The 25,144-nt window shown below is 45.6% G+C and overlaps 1 protein-coding gene across 4 annotated transcripts in view; it reads right to left on the reverse strand.

The window, feature by feature from the left end:
• The window catches only part of PFKFB1 (6-phosphofructo-2-kinase/fructose-2,6-biphosphatase 1), a 74,730-nt gene that overhangs the window by 3,127 nt on the left and 46,459 nt on the right, over positions 1–25,144 (reverse strand). For 3 of the 4 annotated variants that reach the window (XM_066580654.1, XM_066580655.1, XM_066580652.1), the window contains exons 5-13: positions 24,139–24,213; positions 20,592–20,648; positions 20,381–20,502; positions 9,561–9,768; positions 8,930–9,076; positions 6,908–7,012; positions 3,918–4,047; positions 1,714–1,776; positions 106–170 (exon numbers count right to left, since the gene is read on the reverse strand). In XM_066580654.1, coding sequence (XP_066436751.1) covers positions 106–170; positions 1,714–1,776; positions 3,918–4,047; positions 6,908–7,012; positions 8,930–9,076; positions 9,561–9,768; positions 20,381–20,502; positions 20,592–20,648; positions 24,139–24,213 — 972 coding nt within the window. The remainder of the gene's footprint in view (positions 1–105; positions 171–1,713; positions 1,777–3,917; positions 4,048–6,907; positions 7,013–8,929; positions 9,077–9,560; positions 9,769–20,380; positions 20,503–20,591; positions 20,649–24,138; positions 24,214–25,144) is intronic. The other variant, XM_066580653.1, reaches the window with a different exon arrangement.

Raw genomic sequence — 25,144 nt, forward strand, 5'->3', positions numbered from 1 at the left:
TGTCTGCAATACATGAAGGCGACAGGCAATCAAGTAAGGGGGAGGGCAAGCATGGGAAACTGTGTTTTTGATAGAAAATTCCTAGTTCACGGTTCATCTACTCACCGATGGCTTTTCCCTATGTGTATTTACTGCTTCGATATTCAGGTATATGGACTCTACTTTACAACCTACATGAAGAGAAGATACGCATTAGTCTTCACCATCTAATAGAATACCATAAAGAGCTATGGCTGCTGTAACCACATGCCTGAACGCTGCGTATTGGCAGAATGATTTTTTTTTTCACACGAATCTGCGTATTTTACAGTCCTCTTTGCTGCGTGTGAATGAACATGCCCTGCGGTGGCAAACAGCCGCACCAATTGAAATGGCTGATTAGTTCAGGTGTGTTCTTTTTCCAGCATAACTACGCAGTGTTTCACACATCTTGTGTATTGCATGTGCAGTTGCACACCCCCTATTGACTTCTACAGGGACCTTTGGTGCGCAAATACGCAGAAAAATAGAGCATGTTCAAATTTTCTTTTTTGTGGGTGTGTGTGACTAAAATGCTCAGGAACAAACGCACATATGAAGTTGGCTTTAGAGTCCACAGTACCTTTCAAATACTCTGCCAATCCCATGTGGAAATTTTCAGCTCCCTGTGGACAAGGTTTTTTAATAGCTAACAAAAATTCTTGAGGTTATAGCGAGCTTTCGAACCTATTTGGGTATTTACTCCTACTCATCCTGGTGTGTGTGTGTGTGTGTGTGTGTCACACACATTTTTACATCTATACTTCCTTGGATCAATTCCATTATATGCCTGAGGAAGAACCCTGTGTAGTTTGGAAAGCTAGCTATAACATCATGTATTTTTGTTAGCTATTATAGGTCTCATATCTACAAGATCATGTGGTTTCTCTTACTGAGAACAATCACATCCTGAATAAGAAGATATAGATGTACTGCATGCTGGTATGGCACAAAGGTCCCTGGGGGCCCCAGAACATTGTTTTTAATATTCTGTTGTGGCCCCTGTAAGACAGAGTAAATCCCAATTGTAAAGGTGAAGAGCAGCAGGTGAGAAGCAGAAATACGCTTTCTGTGTCTCTATGTCCTGTGGGACCGCTGCTAGGACTGACAGGGGAAATGTCCTCCTTCTGCTACAATGCATGCATGGCGCCGTCGCTGGACTTGTGTTCATTCCAGGGACTCGACGAGGATCGGTACCAATCTCCTGCAGACAATAGTGATGACTTCCTGGATGATCTGCTGCTATCATAGCAGAAGGAGGACACTTCTAGTACGCTTTCCTTACATCAGTCCTAGTAGCGGTCTCACTGGTCTAAGAGAGAAGTGGAAAGCAGATTTCTGCTTCTTACATGCTACTCTTCAACTTTACAATTGGGCTTTACTCTCTGTTATATGGGGTCATAACAGAATATTAAAATCCATGTTCCGGGGCTCGCAGGGGCTGGTGCACCATAAAATCCATGTCCTGGGGCTCGCAGGGGTCGGTGCACCATAAAATCCATGTTCCAGGGCTCGCAGGGGCCGGTGCACCATAAAATCCATGTTCCGGGGCTCCCTGGGGCCAGTGCACCATGCCATCATGTAGCGCATCAATGCCTTCCTATTATTACACTATTATCTCACTATAGGACCCCGGTACTGAGATATAGCGCTGATCTGGCTTTTTGACTACACGCTGTATAGGGCGGCACTTACCATAAGCTACGGGCGTCAGCTTCAGTACGGTGTGCAAAGGACATTTCAGGTATGGCAGTTCTTCTAGGTGAAAACACAGGTAAGTTATTCTTCCATACAGAAGCCAGGATTCCTTCCTATAGGCCCCGGTGTGTACAGTAAATATGACAGTGCCTAGCGTTCTCGGGAGGGGGCAGCTACATAAGGATTTCCCTTACCGCCACAGGGGTGCGCCATAAATGTCTGGTAGATGCGGTCCCACCTTTAGGACCTGCACCTTTGTGGCGGACAGGGTTCCTCCGGCCCGTGCATGCAGATTGAGAATGAATAAGCTGTGGCGGATGAGGACTTTCTTCATTCACCTTTAATGGAAAACAGTCAGCAAGTTGATCTCGACAAGAGGTGTGGGTCACAGAGGTGAGAGCGGTGCCTTTCCAATATGCATAGCATATCATGTGCCATAAATGTCTATGATGAGAATATACCTTTAAATGAAGTTTTTGAGGATTAGGGGGACAAAGAGCTGAAAGCGCCACCCTTATCCACAGGCTGTCTCTGGTATAGCAGCTCAGCCTAACAGACTTGAACGACAGAATGCTAGACACAGCCTGTGGGCACAAGTGCTGCTTGGGGCGGTTTCTGTGCCAATGAGGTGGAGCTAGATTGTGAAACTGGCTTGACATCACAGTGGGCATTTCTAGGGTCATAAGTAGGAGGTGCAGAAGTTCCTGTTAGACCTGGGAATTCGTATCAGAGGTGGTGCAAAAGCTTATCTACCCCAGGACAGCACGGTGGCCCTGCAGCGCTTGTGTCCTGGGTTTAAAGATGACCATGGGCAACATCTGCATGGAGTTTGCATGGTCTTCCCGTGTTTGTGGGTTTTTTTCTCACACTGCAAAAACATGAAGTGAATTTGGAATTTTGATTCATTGTCCTCATTGCGGCTCACAAAGATACTATATAGATGATGACAATATGTGTACAGTGCTGCGGTATATATGTGCACTGCGTAGAATAAATGGTGACCAGTCCTGTAAATTGCAAAACATAAAGAAGTATTCCCATCGCAGACTTTTTTGGCGTACCCACAGGATATGCCATAAAAATCTGGTAGGTCCCACCTCTAGGACCCATACTGCCCCAGAAATGGTAGAGTGACCTGCATTACGCCATTTTTACAACTCCCATAGAAGTCAATGGGAGTTCCACATGCTGTTTTCGTAACTCAGGAGCTGTGAAAACAACATAGCTCCATGTGCTACACTGTTTGATATCACAGGCCTCTTGCTAGCCATGCCAGAGGGGCAAACACCCCGAAACACCCATTGAAGTCAATGAGAGTTATGCAAACACTATAGCTCAGCCGTTTACCTCATACCATCCACCTCATAGTAATCTTTATTCAAATGGCGCCAACATATTCCGCAGCGCTTCATAAATCAAGGGTAACAGTCAGCCATGTTCCCAAGTTTGGCAGAAATGGGAACGCCCCTTTAATAGACAGTTACAGCTTTTGCCTTGGAGCTTTAAGAGGAAGCTGTGATCTGAAGCCACTTTACTACATTCATTATTTCCTATTAATGTGATTGCAGAGGCGTAACCTAAACGGCAGGTTGGAAGACACAGTCACTATGTAGCCTATAAGTAAGGACTCGCGCACAGGCTTACGTAATTTCAGTGCGTCAAAATTGCGCTGCTTTCAATGCGTGGACATAAAATACGGGATGCACAGAAATCGCACGTGAAAAGAACCCATTATTTTTTATGGTGTAATATAGACAAGCAATTTTTCTCTCACAGCAATAGGGAAAAGAAATGAGTGGAACAAGTTACCACAGGAGGTGGAGAGTTCTCCTTCAATGGAAGTGTTCAAACAAAGGCTGAACAGACATCTGCCTGGAATGATTTAGTGATCCTGCACTGAGCAGGGGGTCGGACCTGATGACCCTGGAGGTCCCTTCCAACTCTACCATTCTATGATTCTATGGAATGCAGCATGGCCTATTTTTGGGCGATTCTGTTCAAGAATAGCCATTATTTCCTATAGGTGTATGCAAAAAAATAAAAAATAAAAAAAGCAGAGCGATGCGTATTTTTTTGTAAAACGCATTGCAAGTGTAGAAAAAGCACAGGTTTACGAGTGCGATATCAGTCAGATTTTCTCGGAGCGATACCGCACTCGCCCGTGTAAATACAGCCTTAAACCTGGAAACAAAATTGGATACCTGCACTTTTATCCAGGAAATAAGCCAGCAGACAGCGCATGACGGCCTGGTGACAGATCACCAACACGTTCTCCTGCCGCTCCAGCTCCATGATCACCGGCTCCAGTCTCTGCACCAGGTCCTCGTAGGACTAGCAGAACATACAAAGATAGATTAGAATTCTAAAGGAGCACAGTCATTTCTCAGCGCAACATTGAGCAGAGGACCCCGGGGAAAACTGAAGCCCGAGAGCCCCGTGAGCCACAGCTACTACCATGTTTCCCTGAAAATAAGACCCTGTGTTATATTAGTTTTTTACCTAGCAGGCTCAGTCCAGGTCCCTACCACTGCTCTCCGATTGGTCAATTCATAAATCCTGCCTCCACAATGTGATGGCTGTGATTGGTTCTTTAACTACTGCTCAGCCAATCAATGCAGCGCTCGATAGTGCTGCATTGATTGGTTCTCGAGCGCTGCTCAGCCAATCAGAGCTATCACTTCCGGGAGGTGGGATTTATGAATCCTGTAACCAGGAAGCGATCTTCTGTGGGCATCCGAGGACTGCAGGGCACACGGCGGAGCTCCAAACAGCAGAAGGAGGACCCGGACCGAGCCAGCTAGGTAAATATTCCTTTTTTTAATGTAATGCAGCTATGGCTTATATTTGAAGCCTCACCCAAAATCCTGAAAAATCAGGGTAGGGCTTATTTTCAAGGAAACTGTTGTAACAGCCAATATATTGGAGATCAGCATAGGCAGACATAGTTTTTAGGGTTTCCCACTAATGACATTCATCGCTGGAGGGTAAATGTCTGATCACTGGAACTCCCAGCCATCCTGAGACCTGCCCATCTGAAATCCCACCTGAGACTTGAGCCGTAGTGTACATGCGGGGACCACCGCTGCATTCATTTCTATGGGAAGGAGGGAGATTGCTGAGTGAATCAATCTTCCTCCGTCCCATAGAAGTAAACGTAGCGATGGTCGTGTATGCGCACCACCAGTTCCTTGTCATGTAGGATTTGGGGATTCCAAAATCTCACGATCACTAGGGATCCCAAAAACCGGACCCCCAGCAATCAGACATTTATCCCAAATCCTGTGGATATGAGAGAAGCGTCATTAGTGAGAAAACCCATTGCTCCAGTCAACCTCCTCCTCACCACAGGGGGTGCAGTGAGCTTGCAGTGGAGTAGGAGAGGGGGGGTGGACAGGACCCTCAGAATTGATGATGGTGGATAGGGGATGAAAGTCAATTATGGTGCAACCCCTTTAAGGAAATTAGATTTTTAATGGCTAACACAAAAGAGAACAGCTGCCATATATGAAATGAGTGTAACTTTCCATAATATTACCAGGACTGAGTAGCTGAATTCAGCGGAAAAAAAAATGTCCTACTACAATTATATCACTAGTCACTGCGACAAATGTCCCACGTGAGACATGTAGGGCTGTGTGGTGGTCTGAAACCGCTGACATTTAAAAGGGGTTCCAGGATTAGAGAAAAAAAGTTAACCCTTTGCAATCCAATTTTGGATTCAGGGTTTCCTAGGGGGTTTTCTCTTTCTGCCATTATACAATGGCGCCACCTGCTGGCTAGAGCCAGTGCTGCGGTATGGGACATGCTGGAGAGGTCCCCGACAACAGAGTGGCCAGTAATCTACAGTAAGAATACTCTGACGGATGTCTTCCGACATCGGAGCTGTACAGCCTTTAATCAGAATGTCTTCAGACGTCAGACAGTGGATTGGAAAGGGTTACTAGTAATGAACTGTAATACCAGATACAGACTTCTTCTAATCCTGCACAACGCAGTTAAAGACGACACCATCACTCCTGACTCGCTATTTTATAGAGTACAGGTATTTGCTAAAATAGACAATTACGGGGTATCATGAGGGGCATTAGTTGTAAATGGAGGCCATGCGGGCAATTAGTACTTAAACGGGTTTTTAGAGTTTTTTTTCCCTGCAGAACCCCGTTCCTCACACAGTAACATAACTAACCAGCATGTACTCACCTCTCCCTTCTTCTCCTGTGTCATGTGCCACTGCTCCAGGTCTCCCCGTGAAGTCATGTTTACAGGCTTCCCCAGCCAGTTGACAGGATGTGGCAAGTTTCTGCAGCCATTGGGAGAGCTCAGGAAATAATCACTGAACCCTTTCATTGGCTGCAGCAGCCTGCGACTACCTGCAAACAAGCTGCTTGTAGACAAACAGGAGCAGAGGACTGAGCGGTGCCACAAGACACATCAGGGAGCTGGGAAAGGAGTATATGACTGCAAATTGGAGAACCCCCTTAATTTAGTCCATGAGGGGCATTAGAACTGAGTGGGGCACTATGCAAGATTATGTAGAGGTTTGGAAACAAAGCCAGGTGATTGGTAAATTAAGGAGTCAAAGATATTGGTCAAATTTTACAGACAAGTTGTGACCGGGAGAGGACATCATGGCATCTGGCCCGGATGGAGAAAAAAAGGGAAAGTGAACAACTCTAGTCAGAGGGAGCATCACCAGTGATCACAGGATATAATGGTAGGGTCTTCAATTATGAGGTCTGCAGAGCACTTCGTGAGAGCTGGTATATACTGTCAAGTGGTCACCGTATTTGCAAGCCACATAGCTTTTTGCCCTCCTGTGGCTGACAGTTTCTTGACCCTTGCATACTAGTTTGTTCCACTTACCGCTGGTTTTGGCCCAGCTACAACATGAGGCCACTGGGCAATTTTTTTTCCAGGGCTACTTTGAGTTCCCAATCCGCCCCAGGGGCCATCCGTATATTGGACAGCACATGGACAGGTGTTCCTCTGCTGTCCAACGCGAGTTGCACCCGAGTCTCTCCGCCTCGCACGCAGTAAGTGTGCACCCTCCCTTACCAAATATATGTTTTCCTTTAGCTCCTTCTATGCTCTACATGTTAAAATGCAACATAAAGTGGAATTTCGGCCGAGGGAAGTTCCCTTTTCGAGACTTGGATCCAATACAACACCCGTTCACTCGCTGCACACTCACCTCTCCTTTGGGGTATCTGTAACGATATTTGTCCTGGTCTCTTAGTGCAAACTCTTCAGGAAAATGTTCTTGTATTTCTTCATACGTCATCTCCTCACACACACCCTGCAAGGAGAACGTCTCGCTGATTGGGGCACATACTGCTGCACATTGATCACCAAATGCGAGAACTTGAAATATTTTTTTTTTTAACCATTAAAACACTAGATCTAACATTACAGTATGAACACCTTAAGAACGTGGCCTTGTTTGGACCCAAGGATGTGTCAATTTTTGGGGGTTTCAGAAATATGTATATGAGGGTTATTTGTTGCGTGAGGAGCTGTAGTTTTTATTCGTCCAGTTTTGGGGTACATATGACTTTTTTGATCACTTTCACATGGCATTTTGGCTCAAATTTTTTGTGCATCTTTTTTTAAACGAATGCAACAATACCAAACTTTTTAAAATCTTTTCTTTTTTTAACCAAAATAGGTAAAGTGCGCAAAAATTTTTTATTTTTTTTTACATGCATAATTATTTATTTATTTATGATATTCCTGTAGGGGACTTGAACCTATGATCTTCTGATCGCTTAGATAATACACTGCAGTACTTCTGTACTGCACTGTATTATATGATTTACTTGTCAGTAATTGCTAGAACAGATCCAGAGGCCATTTTTAGGCAATGGCAACCAATTGGCCCTCCACAATTTCATGGCAGAGGGCCAATGAAGTGACAAAGCAAGCTCCCTCACTCTTGTTATCTTCATACATGCCGTGATCAACACTGATCGTGGTCTGTAAGAGGTAACGCCGGGGATCAGTGTTGTCGCCGATCCCCGCTGATGCAGCAAGACGCCGGCTGTCAGTCATAGATGCCTCCAGCTGTGGAGGCATGGGCTCAATTCCTCTGGCTGACACCAACTACGTGCTGTAAATGTACGGCATTTCACGCTAACTCCCTCCTGCCCATGACGCACATGTATGGTATGGGTAGGATGGAGTTAATACCCTTACTTTATACTCCATTGAAATAAATGGGAACTCTATGCAGAGGTATTTGCTGGAACAGCTCTTAGGGTGAATGTGGACTGTCACATGGATTTCCTACCATAGTGTTTGAGACCTATCCTTGTGTATGCACAGAAGAGACAGCCAGAGGGTAAGCCACTTTCACAGAGGATGACTGCCAGAAGCAGAAATCGCCAAACAGTCATCCCAACAAAAAAGATTCTTATACTTTCATACAAGATGGAGGATCAACCAGTGAGTGGAGGCGCAGCAGGCCGGAGATCGCTTCCACCCACCTCCATTTACAGTAAACAGGCAGTCATAGAGAGATGAGCGACTGCCTGTTCACACAGGCTGATCGTAATTGATTTTTAGGTCTACAGAAACTGAACAAATTATCGTTCGTCGTTCAGTCGCTGCCGGCATTTACATTGCATGAATATCGTTCAGATTCCCGAGAGCCAGCGAATTAACGTTGCGTGTAAAAGAGCCCTAATGCATACTCATGTTCAGTTTGTTTGATTCAAGTCAGTTTTCTATAACCTCTTATAACATCTAGGGTTCTAACTTCCTTCCTACATTCAAAGTAGGAAGAGCAGCTCTGGAGAACAAACTGCTGGTCCAATTAATGAAATACTTTGCATTTATTCGCAATCAATTTGGGGCATGGCTTCCTCACCATACTGCTGCTGTGGATTCTGTAAATAGTTATATGAGGGATGATGTCGTCCACTGAGGGGCGTAACTAAAGGCTCAGGGGCCCTGATGCAAAAGGTGAGCTGGGGCCCCCTCTATCTGTATCTGTACCCGTACCCATACCTAAACCATGCTGCACAGAGACATAACTTGAAGCTCCCAGGCCCCAATGCAAGACCTGTAACAGGGCCCCCAACTATAAAATGCTTTATTCATAGTACTGGGCTCCCTATATGGAGAAGAGTGGCCTTATGGGCCCCCTAAGGCTCCTGGGCCCGGGTGCAACCGCATCCTCTGCACCCTCTTTAGTTATGCCCCTGCATCCACTTACTGCATCAATCTCATTCAAGGCCTTCCATTGCTCATAAGGGACACTCAGTGCTTCTGCTGTCTGGATGGTGCGCTTCATATGACTAGTCCATACTTTTAGGTCCGAAATCTTCTGAGATCTTACAAAGTTGCCAAGTGCATGAGCGAACTGGAAAGAAAAGGGGAGGTGGAAAAAAACAGTAAGTCAGGAACTTGGCAGCAGGAAATCTAATGCTGCCCATGCATTATAGATAGCGGTCAGCTATTGCACCTCACGCACAGATGCACTCAGCTCGGCCAAGCGTGCATGTGTAGAGAATGTAGGAAAGGGAGGAAGCCGTTGCAGACTCCTCTGCAAGCCGCTTATCTCCAGAGAACAAAAGGATGGGGCAGTAATGAGTCCCATGGCCATCTTAGGAAGTGCAGGTGTATGTGCCATTCAGTACATTGGAGAGATCCTCGTTAACTGGTTGCAGCACCTCCACAGAAATTCATGGACTCTTGGTAAACTCAAGAGTAACTCCTGATAAGCTTCAGACTACCAGCCTAATCGAACCCCTACTCATATCAGGCCAACAGGCACCACTTCTTGGGTTTATTCAACCATTCTTTATTTTTCAGCTTCATAAGATTGAGTGTAGGACATTTCTTACCTGCTTTCCCCGAAGTGAAAGTCCAGAGTCTCCTCCAATCCTGCCCATGAGGTTCAGCTCGCTTTCTCCATGCCGGGATAGGTAGATAGAGCGAGGGGTCACGTGGATATTCATCAAGTAGTAAACTGTGCGGCTCTGAATGTGATCCTGAACTCTGTTCACCAGATACCGGCTTCCAACATTAAAAATCTTAATATAAGACAGATCACTGAAAGAGAAGAACAGGGCAAGGAGTGGCAGAGGGGTTATATGAGTGGAGATCAACGAGTGGCAGAGGGGTTATATGAGTGGCTGAGGAGGCATACGAGTGGAGAGCAACAGGTGGCAAAAGGGGGCATACAAGTGAAGACCAACTGGTGATGAGGGAGTTATACAAGTGGAGAGCAACGAGTGGCAAGTGTTTATACGAGTGGAGACCAACAACAAGGGGGCATATGAGTGGAGACCAATGGGTGGCAAATGAGTGGAGACCAACGGGTGGCGAGGGGTTATACAAATGGAGAGCAACGAGTATCTAGAGACACTGGTATCTTAAATTGGTAATAGATGCTGGAGAAGGGCTGCTGATGGCAGCAATTATGATGGGGCCCATTAAGATTGCGAGACAGCTTCCACAGACCCTGAATAGCATATGGGTCTACACTCTCAGGCCTGATTCACATGGGCGAGTGAAATTTTGGTCAGTAAAAAAACAGACTGATTTCACTGCGAGTGTGAGTTTTTCACCAGTTTTTGTTGCGTTTTTTAACATTCGAGTTTCAAAATGTAATCAGTTACTCCGACGCATAAAAAAAAAAATAAGAACACAGAAGGTGGCCCAAATGATGTAATCTAAAACTCCCATTGAAGTCACTGGGTGCATAAAAAGAAAGAAAAAAATATTTCTCTTTTTTCCACACATTCATTGACTTTAATGGGCGATTAAAAAAAGAAAAGGAAAAGAAAGGGGATTAAACGGATGGGTTGCCCCCCACCCATCCCCAGCAACCCCCTTTTTTCCCCTTCTTTCTCTTCTTGTTTTCTCTCTTCATGCTACCTTTTGTCTCCCCCACCACCACCACCATTTTGTGTCAATTCATCCTACTTTGGTTCCAGTGAGACAACAGACAAGTCCTAGTGGAGAAGTGCCAAACCCAAAAATACTGTTGGTGCACATGGTCCAAACTAGTTTAACAGCGACATGTTCTCAGTCTAGGTTATAACTGTTAATGTTGCTTGAAACAAGTCGTTGAAAACATGTACACCTGAAGTTATCGCTGCATTTGACAACGTTGTAAGTTATCTACACTTGGGAAACAAATAAAGAATTTATAATTGCATGTGCTCATCAGACCATCCTCTCTGCTGGTGGCTTGTCGAGGGTGTTTTGAGCCCGGTCACCTTGTGTGTCCTCACACATCCACTGGACCCAACACCTCCTAACAGTCTAGTTAGACACTCCCCTCTACTGGTGGTCTGTAGGGGGCATCCTGAGCCCGGTCACCTTGTGTGCCCTCACACATCCACTGGTCCCAACACCTCCTAACAGTCTGGTCAGATGCTCCTCTCTACTGGTGGTCTGTCAGGGGGTCCTGAACCCGGTCACCTTGTGTGCCTCACACATCCACTGGTCCCAACACCTCCTAACAGTCTGGTCAGAACAAGTCAATTTGTTGATACAACCATCCAGCTTCTTGCATGCTAGTTAACTCTGGTAACGGGGTGATACCTCTTGGATTACGTCATAGAGGCGTCTAGTGGCCAACAAGCTCTACACAAGCGGAAGAAGAGGTCACTACACACAAGGAGCCTCCAAGAACCTTTTTATAGACTAAGGGGGGAACCACTTTTAAAGTAACAGGTAGCAAGACTGTTCATCTAATCACCCCACAACTCTAATCATTTACATATCTGCCTGAGATGGAACTGCATGCCGGGTTTTGCAACTTCTTTTAGATGCTTTTTTTTGCTTTATTTTTTTTTTTACAATGAATGTAGATCATTTTTAGAATTAAGACCCTTCAGGGGCCTTGGCTCTAGATGCAGAATCCATGCAGCTTGCTTGTTTAGAAGTAACCTGCTTACTTATAGGTGTTGTCCTATTGATGGCTTATGCATAGGATGGGCCATCAGTAGTAGATTAGCAGGGGTCTGCTGCCTGGGATCCCTGATGATCAGCTGTTCTCTGGGTCTTTGCACTTGTGCACTAGGCTGATATCTGCAGGAAACAGACAGCTTCATTCCCACTGCAGTGGTGAGGTTTGGCATTACAGGCAAAGTTCCCATTGAAGCGAATGGTCTGCAATACCAAGCCTAGCCACTGCAGTGGAAACAGAGCTGTCTGCTTCCTGCAGCAATCAGCTCACTGAATGAGTGAGCCAGCCTGGTGAACAGCTGATCAGCGTTGTCCTAGGCAGCAGACGTCCTGCAAATCTACTATTGATGACCTATCTTACGAATAGGCCTTCAATAGTTTACAACTGACAACCCCTTTAACGCATGTAATGCTCTACAAATGGAGTTAAAAGGAGTTACACCAGAATTTCCAGTTATTCCCTATCCATAGTATAGGGGATAACTTGCTGATCTCAAGAACGGGGTTTCTGTGTCCCTTGAGCTCCTCACTGGGGGGTTGCTGCACCCAAAGCAAAGAGGAGGGGACTGAATGAAGCTCTGATCGTGCAAGGGCTCCGCAGTTCCATTCATTTTCAATAGAACTTCCGAGCTTCGCCCGCTCGGGTATTTCAGTCAGACCCATAGAAATGAATGGAGTGCTGACCACGCATGTACAGCCAGCCCTCCATTCAGAGTGATGTCACAGCAGGGGGAGAAGTGACCTCCGCAGTGACAGGAGAGAGGGACACAGGAGTTCCGTTCTGGAGTTTGGCGGGGATCTCAGTGGTGAGACCCCCACCGATCAGCAAGTTATTTACTATGCCATGGATAGGGGAAAACTAAAAATTCAGGTACAAGCCCTCTAAGCCTTGATCATTGCAATCTACACAATCTGAAAAAAAGCAACTTTTTCCTCCAATGAGCATACGACCATCATATCCAAAAATGAGATAAAAGCCAGACTGCAGGTCAGCCTATACAATGAAACTAATGGTTTTCTAACCTTTGTAATATGAAACAAGGGGTAACCAACGTCTGTGTTGAGCAGACATCTGGGCAGACTTTACTAGCCTGGACTATCATGTGGAGGACTACCGGACTGCCGTGTGGAGGACTACCGGACTGCCGTGTGGAGGACTACCGGACTGCCGTGTGGAGGACTACCGGACTGCCGTGTGGAGGACTACCGGACTCTAGTCTACTAGATGAACCCAACCACACAAGCCAATTTTCTTTGCTTTTCGCCATCTTGACTCTAGACTGATCTGCAGACACATATATTACCTCTGCTAATCCTTGAATGACCAAGCTGCACAATAGCTGACAGTGCGTAGTACTGTACATATTTAAAGGCTCGTTGACATGAGCGTGGTTTTAGCGCAGTATAGGCGCGTGAAAAGATTGCGGCTATACTGCACTAAAAATAACGTGAACGGGCGATTCCAGCTATTAAGTCTCGGGCTTAATTAGTAGTGAAATTGCCCATCATACGATCAGGAGCGACGTGGTGCGAGTTATTCAGATCCCATAGGAGTCTATGGAAACCCCTGTGCAGCTCTCAACAAAGATAGGTCAGGTCCTATCTTTTCTGGTAGCACGGACCTTAGATGCGAGCATTGCAGTTGTAGGTCCTATCTTTCTTAGGTGCGAGTGTTTTGCGCGTCTAAAATTCCTTCATCTGAACGGTTCTATAAGGAACCATCGGATCTATTAGATCCTTTCATTCGCCTATATTAAGCTAAAACCACTCCCGTGTGAGCGAGGCCTCAGGAAGAGAAGAGGAATGTGGAGTGACTTCTGCTAAGAATAGGAGTCACATGATGAAGAAAAAAATATATATATTTTCTTTTTTAGGTAGAATGTAAGATTCTGCCAGTCCAAGTTTTGCAACGGGGAAGGGGGGGGGGGGGGGGGGGCAGTAATGTAACTTGCAGAACATTAAAGATTACGGATGTAGTGTCCCAGACTTAAGGGCCACCACAGCACTTTAATTACCTCCTGCCGTTTGTGTAAATGTATAGAGGAGGTGGTGTTTGGTGTATTGTCTAGGTCAGAGTCACTGTCTGTCTGGTGTCTGCACCCTAAGGCTGGGTTCACACAGAGAGGATTTGCTGCGGAAATTCCATCCGGAATTTCGCCGCGGCAAATCCGCCTGCGGCCGCTAATCACAGGTTTAGCCAGCCATGTGGACGAGATTTCTCAGAAATCTCGTCCACACGGGACGGCAAAGCCAGCAGAAGCCGGCACTGCGGCGCGGATTAGCCGGCCATAGCATGCTCATTCTTTTTCTTCCTCCGCTGCGGCCGCGCTCTCCTCTATGGGAGCGCCGGCCGCAGAAGAAGAGAGAGCGGCTGGGCCGCTTCAAAAGCCGCGGCTAAGTGCCGCGGGTTTTGAAGCAGCGCTTCTCCCGGCGGAAATCTTGCGGTTTTTCGCTGCAGCCAAACAGCGAGATTTCCGGCGGGATTCTACTGTGTGGGAGCCCAGGCTAACCTGTGCATGATCGTGTGATGATGATTATCCATTCAGTGGCATCCGACTGGATAAATACCAGCACAGCGGTGTGGCGAGTTAGGCCTAATGCACACGACCGTATTTGCACTGCGGGTTCCGGAGCGTCCCGTGTAAAAGGAACATAAGACAGGGTTCTTTGCTCCCGTAAACTATATGATCAACTGATAAATTAGTGCGTTTGTCAGCTGATTGCGGACAGCTTTACATGGGCTGATGAATGGGAACAAATGTTCATATGAGTGTTCATTTGCCTGCTCATCGGCCCTCCCACTAATGCCATTCATCCCCTATGCACCGGATAGGTGATAAGTGTCTGATCACTGGGATCTGACTGCTAGGACCCCCATCGCACCCCGAATGCCTCATGTGAATAGAGTGGTGGTGCATATGTATGAACGACGCTCCACTCACTTCTATGGGACAATGTGCTCAGCAGTCATCCCATAGAAGTGAACAGAGTGGGGTTCACACATTTACCGCCGCTCTAGTCACATGGGGCATTCGATAGGCATAGATGTCGAAATTGCTGAAAGGCCCAGAGGTTCGATCTTTTGCAATCTTGACACTTATTCTCTATCCTGTGGATTGGTGATAAAATCCTTTTAGTAGGCAAACCCCTTTAATCACATCTACTTCTGCATACCCATACCAGTATATACTATCCAGAGGCTATAGGAACAATGGTTGCTGCACATATCGATAGTCTACTACCCCATATTATAATACGCAAGAGTGCACAGAATATATCCACTCAGTCCCCGTCCTAAGTCTAGCTTACAATTTCTCGGTAGCCCGTTAATTAGTAAGGTTTTGGAACCTGCAAAAAGGATTACTAATGACACCCACAAAAAGAACATCGGCTATATAGGGAGTACATTGCAAAGTTTGGGAATGTTCATGTCCAAATTAAAAGGGACATGTAACTGAGCGCATCCATATTACATAAGCAAGTTGAGAAGGATGTAGACTTACATGTATTGTGGAAGTTAATACTCCGTGTGACGTATCCACAGATGGGCAGAGCGGAGCATGGTGTGAGGTTTGGAAGGAGAAGACAACAAGTTAATTGAAAGAGGAGGAGGATGGGGGGGTAGAAATCTCCTCCCTCCTGGCAGCCATACCATGGCTGGCTCCAAAGTAAATCTTCGCTTGGCCTTTTGAGTGTCCCCTGCTGTAGCATTAGGGACAATACATCTCCTGGTAAATATGCACTTGGACTATTGTTCTATCAAGATCTGGACACAGATTGCCAGTCCCAAATGAGTAACACGCTAAAGATACACAATGGTGCTCTAATCCTGCCAAGTACAAGCGGAGATGTTAGCCAGGAAGGCAAAGTATTAGTATCTGGCATCTAATGTCAGACTTCGGGCCCTTTTACACGGGCCAATAAATCGTTCAAATTCCCGCATCCAGCAGAGCCATAATAAATTATTCAAATCAGCATTTTCATATGGGTATCTATGACACTAAGAGGCTTGCGACCTCCCCGTATGGTGCAACCTACTTTGAGTAAATTAACATTGATGAATCATATAGAGAGTTGTATAAATTTATTATTTCCCGATGGGGATACCTGTAGGTGAGATCCCATGGCAGCCCCATAGCTCACCATCTAACTCAGAAATTAACTTTTTCCACTTAGAGAATGCAGTAATCTCCCTTGGTAGATTGCGTAGACCACACGTGTCATTTTATGTGGTCGACAAATAGCTTCTTCTAGATTGGAGGACTCTGAGCTGTGCCAGGAAGACCTCTGGTGCACTGTGGACTTGTTTGCGGCCTGCTGTTGGGTACCGGGATCGCGGCCGCCAGCCTGGTCCTACCCTGTGATGTCCAGTGCATGCAGACTGAGTGCTGTGGCTGTTACTGCAGCCCCCGGAGTCTTTGGGCTGCGCTCCCCTGTCTGCTTCTCCCACTGAGCCCATCCTGCAGTACAGTGCTGCTTGCAGGGGCTCAGTCCATAAGGCCTCGCTACCATCCTGCAAAGGACAGACTGTTCCAGCCTGCCTGACCGTATCGTGTTGCATGAATCAGGGAAGACGTAGTTTTATACTGCCGCTCTAGCCAGTGAGTAAGTTTAGTGTCTGCGTTGGGGGACCTGTGCCCAAATTTTTCTGGACTAGAACCTTGCTCTTATCTGTCTGTTCTCTCCCTCCTTTTTAAAATACCCTTTAAAATACAGTCTTCCAATTACAAATCGGGCCTTGAAAGGAGAATGGGGCCTGTGGATACAGGGCCAGTACTGAGTGCTTTATCCTAAAATAATGAAAAAAATCCAGCTGAGGCATTTGTTGTCTGTCACCCAGAGAAACAGAAAGGTGTCTATATTAGACATAGCTCTGGGTATGGTTGTGTTTGAGTTTGCCAAAAGCAGGGCCATATCATCTGCATAAAGGCCTATTCTAACCCCAATATATGCCAAATCCTGCTGGAACTGAATAGCCAGAGGTTCTACTGCCAGAGCCAAAAGCATTGCCTACAGGGCACCCCTGCCGAGTGCCTCTGTGCAGAGAGAAAGAGGGAGATAATACACCGTTAACCAGGACTCCGACATGGGGCTCTATAATCTTATGCCTTTGCCCTATCTAATAAATCTGTTACCAAAATGGAATTTCTGTAGAACCGAGAAGGCCAAAGCCCAGTCCTGCTCCTCCTGCCACCGTATTTGGAAGTCTACCTGCACCTTTCTTATATTATCTGATGTAGACTTTCCGGGAATAAAACCACATTGATCCGAATGAACTTCCTCCAGAATGACCAATCTGAGCTATTCGCTAGCAATTTAGTTAGGATTTTATGGCCCATGTTGAGAAGTGAAATGGGCCGGTGTGAGTCGCATTCTTCAGAATTGTTACCAGGCGTCGATATAATGATAATAATGGCATCATTTAAGGAGTCTGGTAGTGCATCACAATATAGGAGTGCTCAAACATTCTTAGCAACCAGGGTGCCAATTGTTCCTCGTAGTTTAAAAAGATTTCCAAAAGACAGACCATCAGGTCCTGAGGCTTTACCCTTGGACATGCTAATTAGAGTATCTTGTATTTACTTTATGGTAAATGGTGCACCCATCAGCCTAACAAATGCCTCTGAGGCTCGGTTCCCACGGGGCAGATTCCCAACGAAAATCCCGCGGTTTGGCCGCAGCAAAAAAACGTGAGATTTCCGCCGGGAGAACCGCTGCTTCAAAACCCGCAGCGGTTTTGAAGCAGCCCGGCCACTCTCTCTTCCGCTGTGGCCGGCGCTCCCATAGAGGAGAGCGTCGTCGCAGCGGGAAAAAAAAATGGACATGCTGCGGTCAGCAAATCCGCGCCGCAGCAGCGGCTTCTGCAGGCTTAGCCGCAGCGGATATGCCGTCCCGTGTGGACGAGATTTCTGAGAAATCTCGTCCACATGGCCGGCTAATCCCGGGATTAGCAGCCGCATGCGGATTTGCCGTGGCGAAATTCCGCACGGAATTTCTGCGGCAAATCCGCCCCGTGTGAACCCAGCCTGAAAGAGCAGGAAAGGCAATAAAGTCAAGATAGTGATCTAAACCTGCAGGCATATATTCAATTCTAGAGCTATGTAAGTTATGATAGAAGGTGGAAAACGGTTCTAGAATTCAGATATTATTAAATGCTGCATGGTATGTACCCATAAGGGATCTTTTACACGGGACGGACCGCAAGCCGTGGGAAATTCCGCACCAAAATCTGCAGGCTACCTGTGGATTTTGATTCAGAATTGAAAATGGCTTAAAACCTGCTTGTAGCAGGCAGAAAAAGCAAAAATCTCTGCGCTGACGGACTCCAAGGGATGAAACCGGGACTCGATGGTCCGTATTGCATTCACTTTATTACAATGCAACGCGGTTTGGCAACATTTACTAGTCACCCTTTTCAACCTGCTTGCAATTCTGCATCAAAATCCGTATTTAGACCTGCAGATTTCGGTGTGGAATTCTGCAGCTATGGGTTTGGCTGCGTCCTGCGGTGCAATTCCGTCTCGTATGAAAGCTCCCCAAGACAAGTGGAGCAGAGGAGGCTTTCCAGACCATTTGGGCAAATATCTTAATGGACCGATTTCCCAGTTCAATAGAAGACTGATTGGTAAAGAATAGCTTTCGAGAGGCTTTAGCCTTTAAAATTTGTAAATACGGTATCCCAAATATCTCTATTAGACAACATAGGGTCAAGTATAAAGGCCTCATCTTTTTGCCTACATTAGCTTAAGACCTCAGAGTCAAGCGCCAACAAGGATTTCTTAACACAGCAAATGGAGGACTAGAGGCACCTCTCAAATAAGCCTTAGAAGTACCCTAAATCAGCGATCTCTCCTCCATATCGCTATGTGCTGCTAAAACTATCTGAAGTTGGTCTGGAATACGATCATTAGTACTAATTAATTTTAACCAGAATGGCCTTTAGCTTACGCAGGCCTTACAGCCCATCTGTCCCCCAGCAATATAGAACTATGATCCGAGATACTTCTGAGCAGATATAAGAGGTTTCTAATATCCGAAAACCAGGCCCGAAGAACCAAATACAGTATATAATCTATTCTATAAAGAGCATTAAATCATGAAATATGAGAAGAAAGTGCTTTGACACCCGATTTCCAAATATCCAGCCAACCAACCTCAATTAGTAAGGAGCCAAGCTGAGTTGGGAACGAAGACCCAACAGCCAAATGGGCAGAGGATAGTTAATCAAGAGCCGAAACCATCAAAGTACCCATAAAAATGAGTTGTGCTTCTGAGAATAAGGCAGCAAAACAGATAGCTTCTTGAATAGTTGCCATGGAGGATGATGAAGGATTATACGGTATTCCCATGATCAGAAACGGTCTAGAGTTAATTTTAACATAAAGGCGTATCTACCCTCCGAGTCAGTTCTAGTCTGGAATGGCTCCCATCGTAGACCTGTACGGATCAGCAGAGTCCACATGGGATTACATAGTATGATAGGAGTGCAAGCTCATTGAACTCACCTATTAATCAAAACATGACTAGTATCTGACGTTAAGTGTGTCTCCTGCAAGCAGACAATATGGGGTGGTTCCAAGGCATTTTTTGAGTGATAATCATCCATTATCATCAACTTTAATCGAAAGTGTAAGTTTGAGTTCAAAGTTTTACGTGGAGATGCAGTTTTTTTTAAAGGGTTGTCTGGGATCAGGAAAGAATTTAGGCCATGGAGAAAATAGCATTAAATAATAACAAAACCAGCATTACTTACCTGTTGAATTCCCCCTGTGCTCCCTGAAGTTTTTGTTTACAGTGCTGCCGCAATTACATCATGTCCACAATGTGACTGATGAGGCCACTGACCAGCAGCAGCAACCACACTTATTGTTGGGACGTCATGGCTGCAGCAGTCTTAACAAAGCCCAGTAGGGAGCGGTAAAAGGGACACACAGCAGAACCATGCACGGGAACATACAACCCTCTACTACGGGGTGCTGCCAAATTGTGCACCAGTAAGGGACTGTATGTAGAGCTTTTCCTCTAGATCCAACCCAAGAACTTCCAGTGAAAATCCACCATTAGTACAATGATAGGCTTTATTAGACCATTAAAAGTCAGTAAAACAACCTACGCATTTCGGACACGTTACGTCCTTTACTCATAGTGTTGGGCTTTTGCTGGAAGTTCTTGGATGTAACTTTAGACTTATTGATCCACAACAGGGGCATAACTAAAGGCTCAGGGGCCCTGATGCAAAAGGTGAGCTGGGCCCCCCCTCTATCTGTATCTGTACCCGTACCCATACCTTAACCATGCTGCACAGAGGCAGAACTTGAAGCTTCTGGGCCCCAATGCAAAACCTGTAACAGGGCCCCCAACTATAATGCTTTATTCATAGTACTGGGCTCCCTATATGGAGAAGAGAGGCCTTATGGGCCCCCTAAGGCTCCTGGGCCCGGGTGCAACCGCATCCCCTGCACCCTCTATAGTTACGCCCCTGATCCACAAGCAGTCCATGCATTGCCCCTATACCCATGCCCAGCAGCAGATGTAATCTACTGCTGATGGGTTAACCGTTTCCTTGGATGCATTTTATATTCTCCTGTAGATCCCTCGCTAGGAAATAATACCTCCGTAATACGACATGCAATAAAAATCAGAGACATTCGAAGGTATAAGATCCCATAGACATCCATGGGTGCTCCATATGAGCCTTAAAGCAGTATTAACGCCTAATTTCATATCTATCTACCTAGAGGCTTACCTATCCAAGTCATCGTGTAGTGGCTCATAAGTCAATTGATAACATTCAATTCGTTTGAGGAAATCTTCCACCACCTTTTCCCGATCACAGTCCTTGTAGTCCGGACTCGATAACTTCACTTGCTAGGGGAAAAAAAAAAAAAAAAAATTAAATGGAAAGGGAGAGGATAGATGAGACGGATGAGTAGTGTCTGTAATCCGTTGGGTCTTACAGTGATATTTTCCGCAATGATGTCCGGGTCATCACAGATGGATTCAATAAAGAAAACCTTATTAGGGAAGAGAGAGAGAAAAGAGTCATTAATGAGACGTACTGAGCAACAGTCCAAACCAACATTGGTCCTTAGCAACCAATTAGCTGATCACAGACACTCAATATTTGCTGGCCCGAAAGCTATCCTGGACAAATGAGATAATTCCCATTGACAGTGTCTAGTGCCGCCAACATAGTAACATAGTATGTTAGGCTGAATGAAGACAATGTACATCTAGTTCAGCCTGTTTCAACCCCCTTGTTGATCCAGAGGAAGGCAAAACCCCAAGAGGCAGAAGCCAATTAGCCCATTTGAGGGAAAATTCCTTCCCGACTCCGTAATGGCAGTCAGAATAATCCCTGAATCAACCTTTGGTAGTTCCTACCTAAATATAAGATCCGGAACTACAAACCAGCTGGTCAACTAATGTCTATATCCTGTAATATCCTTCCGCTCAAGAAAGATGTCTAGTCCCCTCTTAAACTCCTCTATGGATTTTGCCATCACCACATCCTCAGGCAGAGAGTTCCACAGTCTCACTGCTCTTACAGTAAAGAACCCCCTTCTGTGTTGGTGATGAAACCCACTTTCTTCTAGACGTAGAGGATGCCCTCTTGTTACTGACGCAGTCCTTGGAATAAACAGATCATGGCCTATACATAGCCTTCCTGTAATTTTTTTTTGACCCTTTAAAAATCAACACCAAGCATAGAAAATACAAAAAAAATATCCCAGCACTTTCTCCCCTCCTTTCCTTTAGTCTTATTTTGTATCGTATTGCAATTTAAATGGAGAACTATATGAACAATTCTTCTCTGTGCACCCCAGCAGCTCAGTCAGGTCTCTTGTCCTCCTCACAATTGGCTGTAGCAGGAGCCTCTCCCCTCCGTCCTGTATGCAGTAGGACACACAGTCCAGCTGGTCACATGTGGCCAAAACACACCCGAGCATGCAACCAATGGCTACACGTTTTATTGACAGAAACGTGCAATCATTGGCTGCTGCAAGTGGGCGTGGTTTGGCTGCATGCAGCCTGCCGGGCTGGTGTGCTCAGCCAAAGCTTACTAAACTCCGCTTCTTAAAAAGATCCTTTGATCTTGGGACAAAAAACTCTGTCCCAAGACTGGAGGGGGCAGGAAGTATATATTACCTGATGTTTTTCTTCTCCACCATTCCTCTGATTCACTGGTTCCAGGTCCTGTTTTCAGCCTCCAAGATGGCAGATGCAATCTATGGACTACTTAATCCCCACTGTGAGTTGGTAGTGTTAAGTACCTTTACATGGGAGAACTGTTGGGTTCATAAGTGCCCAACAGTCATCCAATCCCAACATCCATCACTCCTGCGCTTTCACACAGCAGGGATAGTCATTCAGTGAATAGAGGTGGAATATGCCGGAGACCTCCTCTGGCTGGGTTTAAGTTCTGTGTTCATCCATCCTGGTCTCTTTAAGTGCTTCCCATTCTTCCATTTTTAGGGATTGTTAACGATTGTGCTTGGAGAATCTCCTTTCGCAACATTTCTCAACCTTCTTGGATATTTCTGTCCTTAAGAACATCCAGCCATTGGATTCTTCCTCTCCTCTTTCTGAGTTCATTGAAATCTGCCTTTCTGAAATCCAACCTTGAGGTCTGAGTTTTCTCAGGTCTTCCTCCCCCTTTTATCCAAAATTTTATGATAGGATGATCACTGCCTTCTAAGGTCCCAGACACCCTTACTTCCTCAACCATTCCCTCCCTGTTGCTAAGAATTAGGTCCTTTAACACGGGACGAGCTGTGGGACAAACAATGCCCAACAGCTTATCCCAGTGCCGCTCGCTGCCGTCATGGAGGCTTAGGGTTCAGTCTTGAACCAATAATATTTTGTTGATCAGCGAACGATACGGTGGACCAGTTCACGCCCTATGTAAATTAACCTTAACACAGAACACCCTGCCCCCATGGGTTATTATTATTTTTTTACTATGAGCACCGTTGCCTGCCATGATAGATACGCCTGAGGATCTATTGTAACCATATAATTAAAGATTTTGCATGAGGAAAGAATTGCGTTATTGGCAGTTCCATTGTAGGACGCTTCCTTATGCCTCACTCTGGACATGATACAATTACCCACCCCGATTCAAGAGCAGGTCTACTGGCTTTGTAGAGTTCTGCTATTCGACAGCTCTATGAAGGACGGGTGACATAGGATCACTCTATGTACGGCCGGCGGCCTGGCAGCTGAGCACCGGGTCCACTTTAAGACTACGCTGCAGGCAATGTCTACTAATCACCCTCCTGGAAGCGGCGGCTTTGAAGCGAGCGGCCCAATCCATTAGTCTGGCTACAACAAGCCAGACAACCAGTTCAATACCCGTAATTATCCAAGCTGCGAGAAAAGGATTTCACAATGGGCCCCAATGTATTTACAGCCAGACATATGACACAACAGAGTCTATGAGGAAAGGGTAATAAAGAGCATTGACTGAACACATATTATATCACTGCTACCGACAAACTTGCCAGCACACAAAGCCTTGGGGAAACAAGTAGTACAGCCCTTTTCTATCACTGTTGCCGGATTGTTCTTCTGGTGCTACATTCACATCTGCATTTGGAGGCTCCATCGAACATCCAAAATGAATTGCCGGGAGAAAAAGTTGTGCGTGAAAGACTTTTTCATCCAGTAAAATGCCGGACGACTGAAACTGAACAGATCCCATTGGTTCCATCATAAAATGCATGTTTGGTTCCATCATAAAATGCATCCGTTTGGCCAGAGGACTCCCCATTTTTTGCATCTCTAATGGAACAGGAACCCGGAGATCCCCAAAGCAGACATGAACATAGTCTAATGTGTCTGCGTAGGGGAATGGGAGTCAGACCCCACAGGTTGCACATTGATGGCATAGCCTAGCTATATACCACCATTGACTATTCAGAGACAACCCCATTATAGGGGCTGTCCAGTTGTAAGCTATTGATTGCTTATGATCGGACACCAATAGTAGGACAGTAAGGGTCCACCACCTGGGACCACTGCTGATTTCTGCAGTAAGTGGACAGCCCCATTCCCACTGCAGTTGGACTGGAATTACACGCAAATTTCCCATTCACAGCAATACCTGTAGTACCAAACCTGGCCACTGCAGTGGGAACAGAGCTGTTTGCTTCCTGCAGAAATCAGCTCAGTGCACAGATACGCTAACTTAGCAAACAACTGACTGGGGAGGGTCTTTGGGTGGTAGATTCCTGTCAATCTAGCATTCATGGCTTATCATACGGATAGAACATCAATTCTTTACAACAGTTTTAATCCTCCAGAGCCAGGAAGAGAAAAATCACCACTGGTATGAGGTCTCTGCTAAGCAAATCCCCATAGTTCTCTATGTAGCCTGTCACAGTAATTAAAAGGTACATCCAACCCCAGTTAAAAACAAACAACAGGTGTCACATTGTATAACCATTTCAGACATGGGTAATACACCAGGCCATGCTACATCTGCTAGTCTTTGAAGACTACCTTGAAACCACGTTCCTTAGCAAACTGCAGTATCATGGCTCTTCTTTCTCTAGTAGTGTTGGTGGCATCAAAGACCTAAAATATAAAGTTCAATGCATTCATTAATAATTCATACAGACATGAACACAATATCTACAATCCAGATGAATGAAATCTGGTTTTGGGCCCAAATGCCAAGATTTTACTTGGGCAGCTTCTATAAAGAGATGTAGCACAGGCAGCACAATATGAGGCTACAAGTCAATATCTATATATATTGGAGTGCAGGATGGATCGTATCCTTCATTTAATAGCTCGGACACTCATAGTGCTGCAGAGCATTGGGTGGAGTGTTTAAGTCATGCAGGTGATAGAAGATCATTATTGATTAAGGTACGGATATGCAATGCAACACAAGATCCATTTCCCAAAATTCTATATAAGGACTGTAATTCTATATTAGGACTGTGTTTGGGGTCGTGTAACAATTATTAAGGTTCCGATCTTTAAATGACAATGGCATAAGATATGTTAAAGGGGTTGTCCAGTTGTAAACTACTAAAGGCCAAGCCTTACTATCAATGGTACATCACTAGGGTTTGACCGCCCACGATCCCCTTGGTGTATTCATGTACTAAGCCGATTTCTGCGGTAAGCAGACAGCTCTGTTCCCACTATAGTGGCCCAACTTGGCATTACAAGGAAAGTTTCTATTCACTTTAAAGGGAACTTTGCCCATCATACCAAGCTGGCCCATACCAGTGGGAACAGAGACGTCCATTTCCTGCAGAAATAAGCTCAGTGCACAAGTACGCTGGCCTGGCAATCACCAGATCAGAAGGGGCAGTGCTGGTCTTACGTTAGATGGCACTCAGTACAGACTTTTTTTTTGCATCCCCTCATCATAAGAAAAAAAGCCAATATATATATTGCACCGATAGTCAGCCTGTCTGTATTCTGCTTGTGCAGAGAGCAGCATACCCACATCAGAACACCACAATACAGCACCAGAACCAAGCTCATAACA

This window comes from Eleutherodactylus coqui, chromosome 10 (genome assembly GCF_035609145.1).
Source record: "Eleutherodactylus coqui strain aEleCoq1 chromosome 10, aEleCoq1.hap1, whole genome shotgun sequence".
Taxonomy (NCBI): Eukaryota; Metazoa; Chordata; class Amphibia; order Anura; family Eleutherodactylidae; genus Eleutherodactylus; species Eleutherodactylus coqui.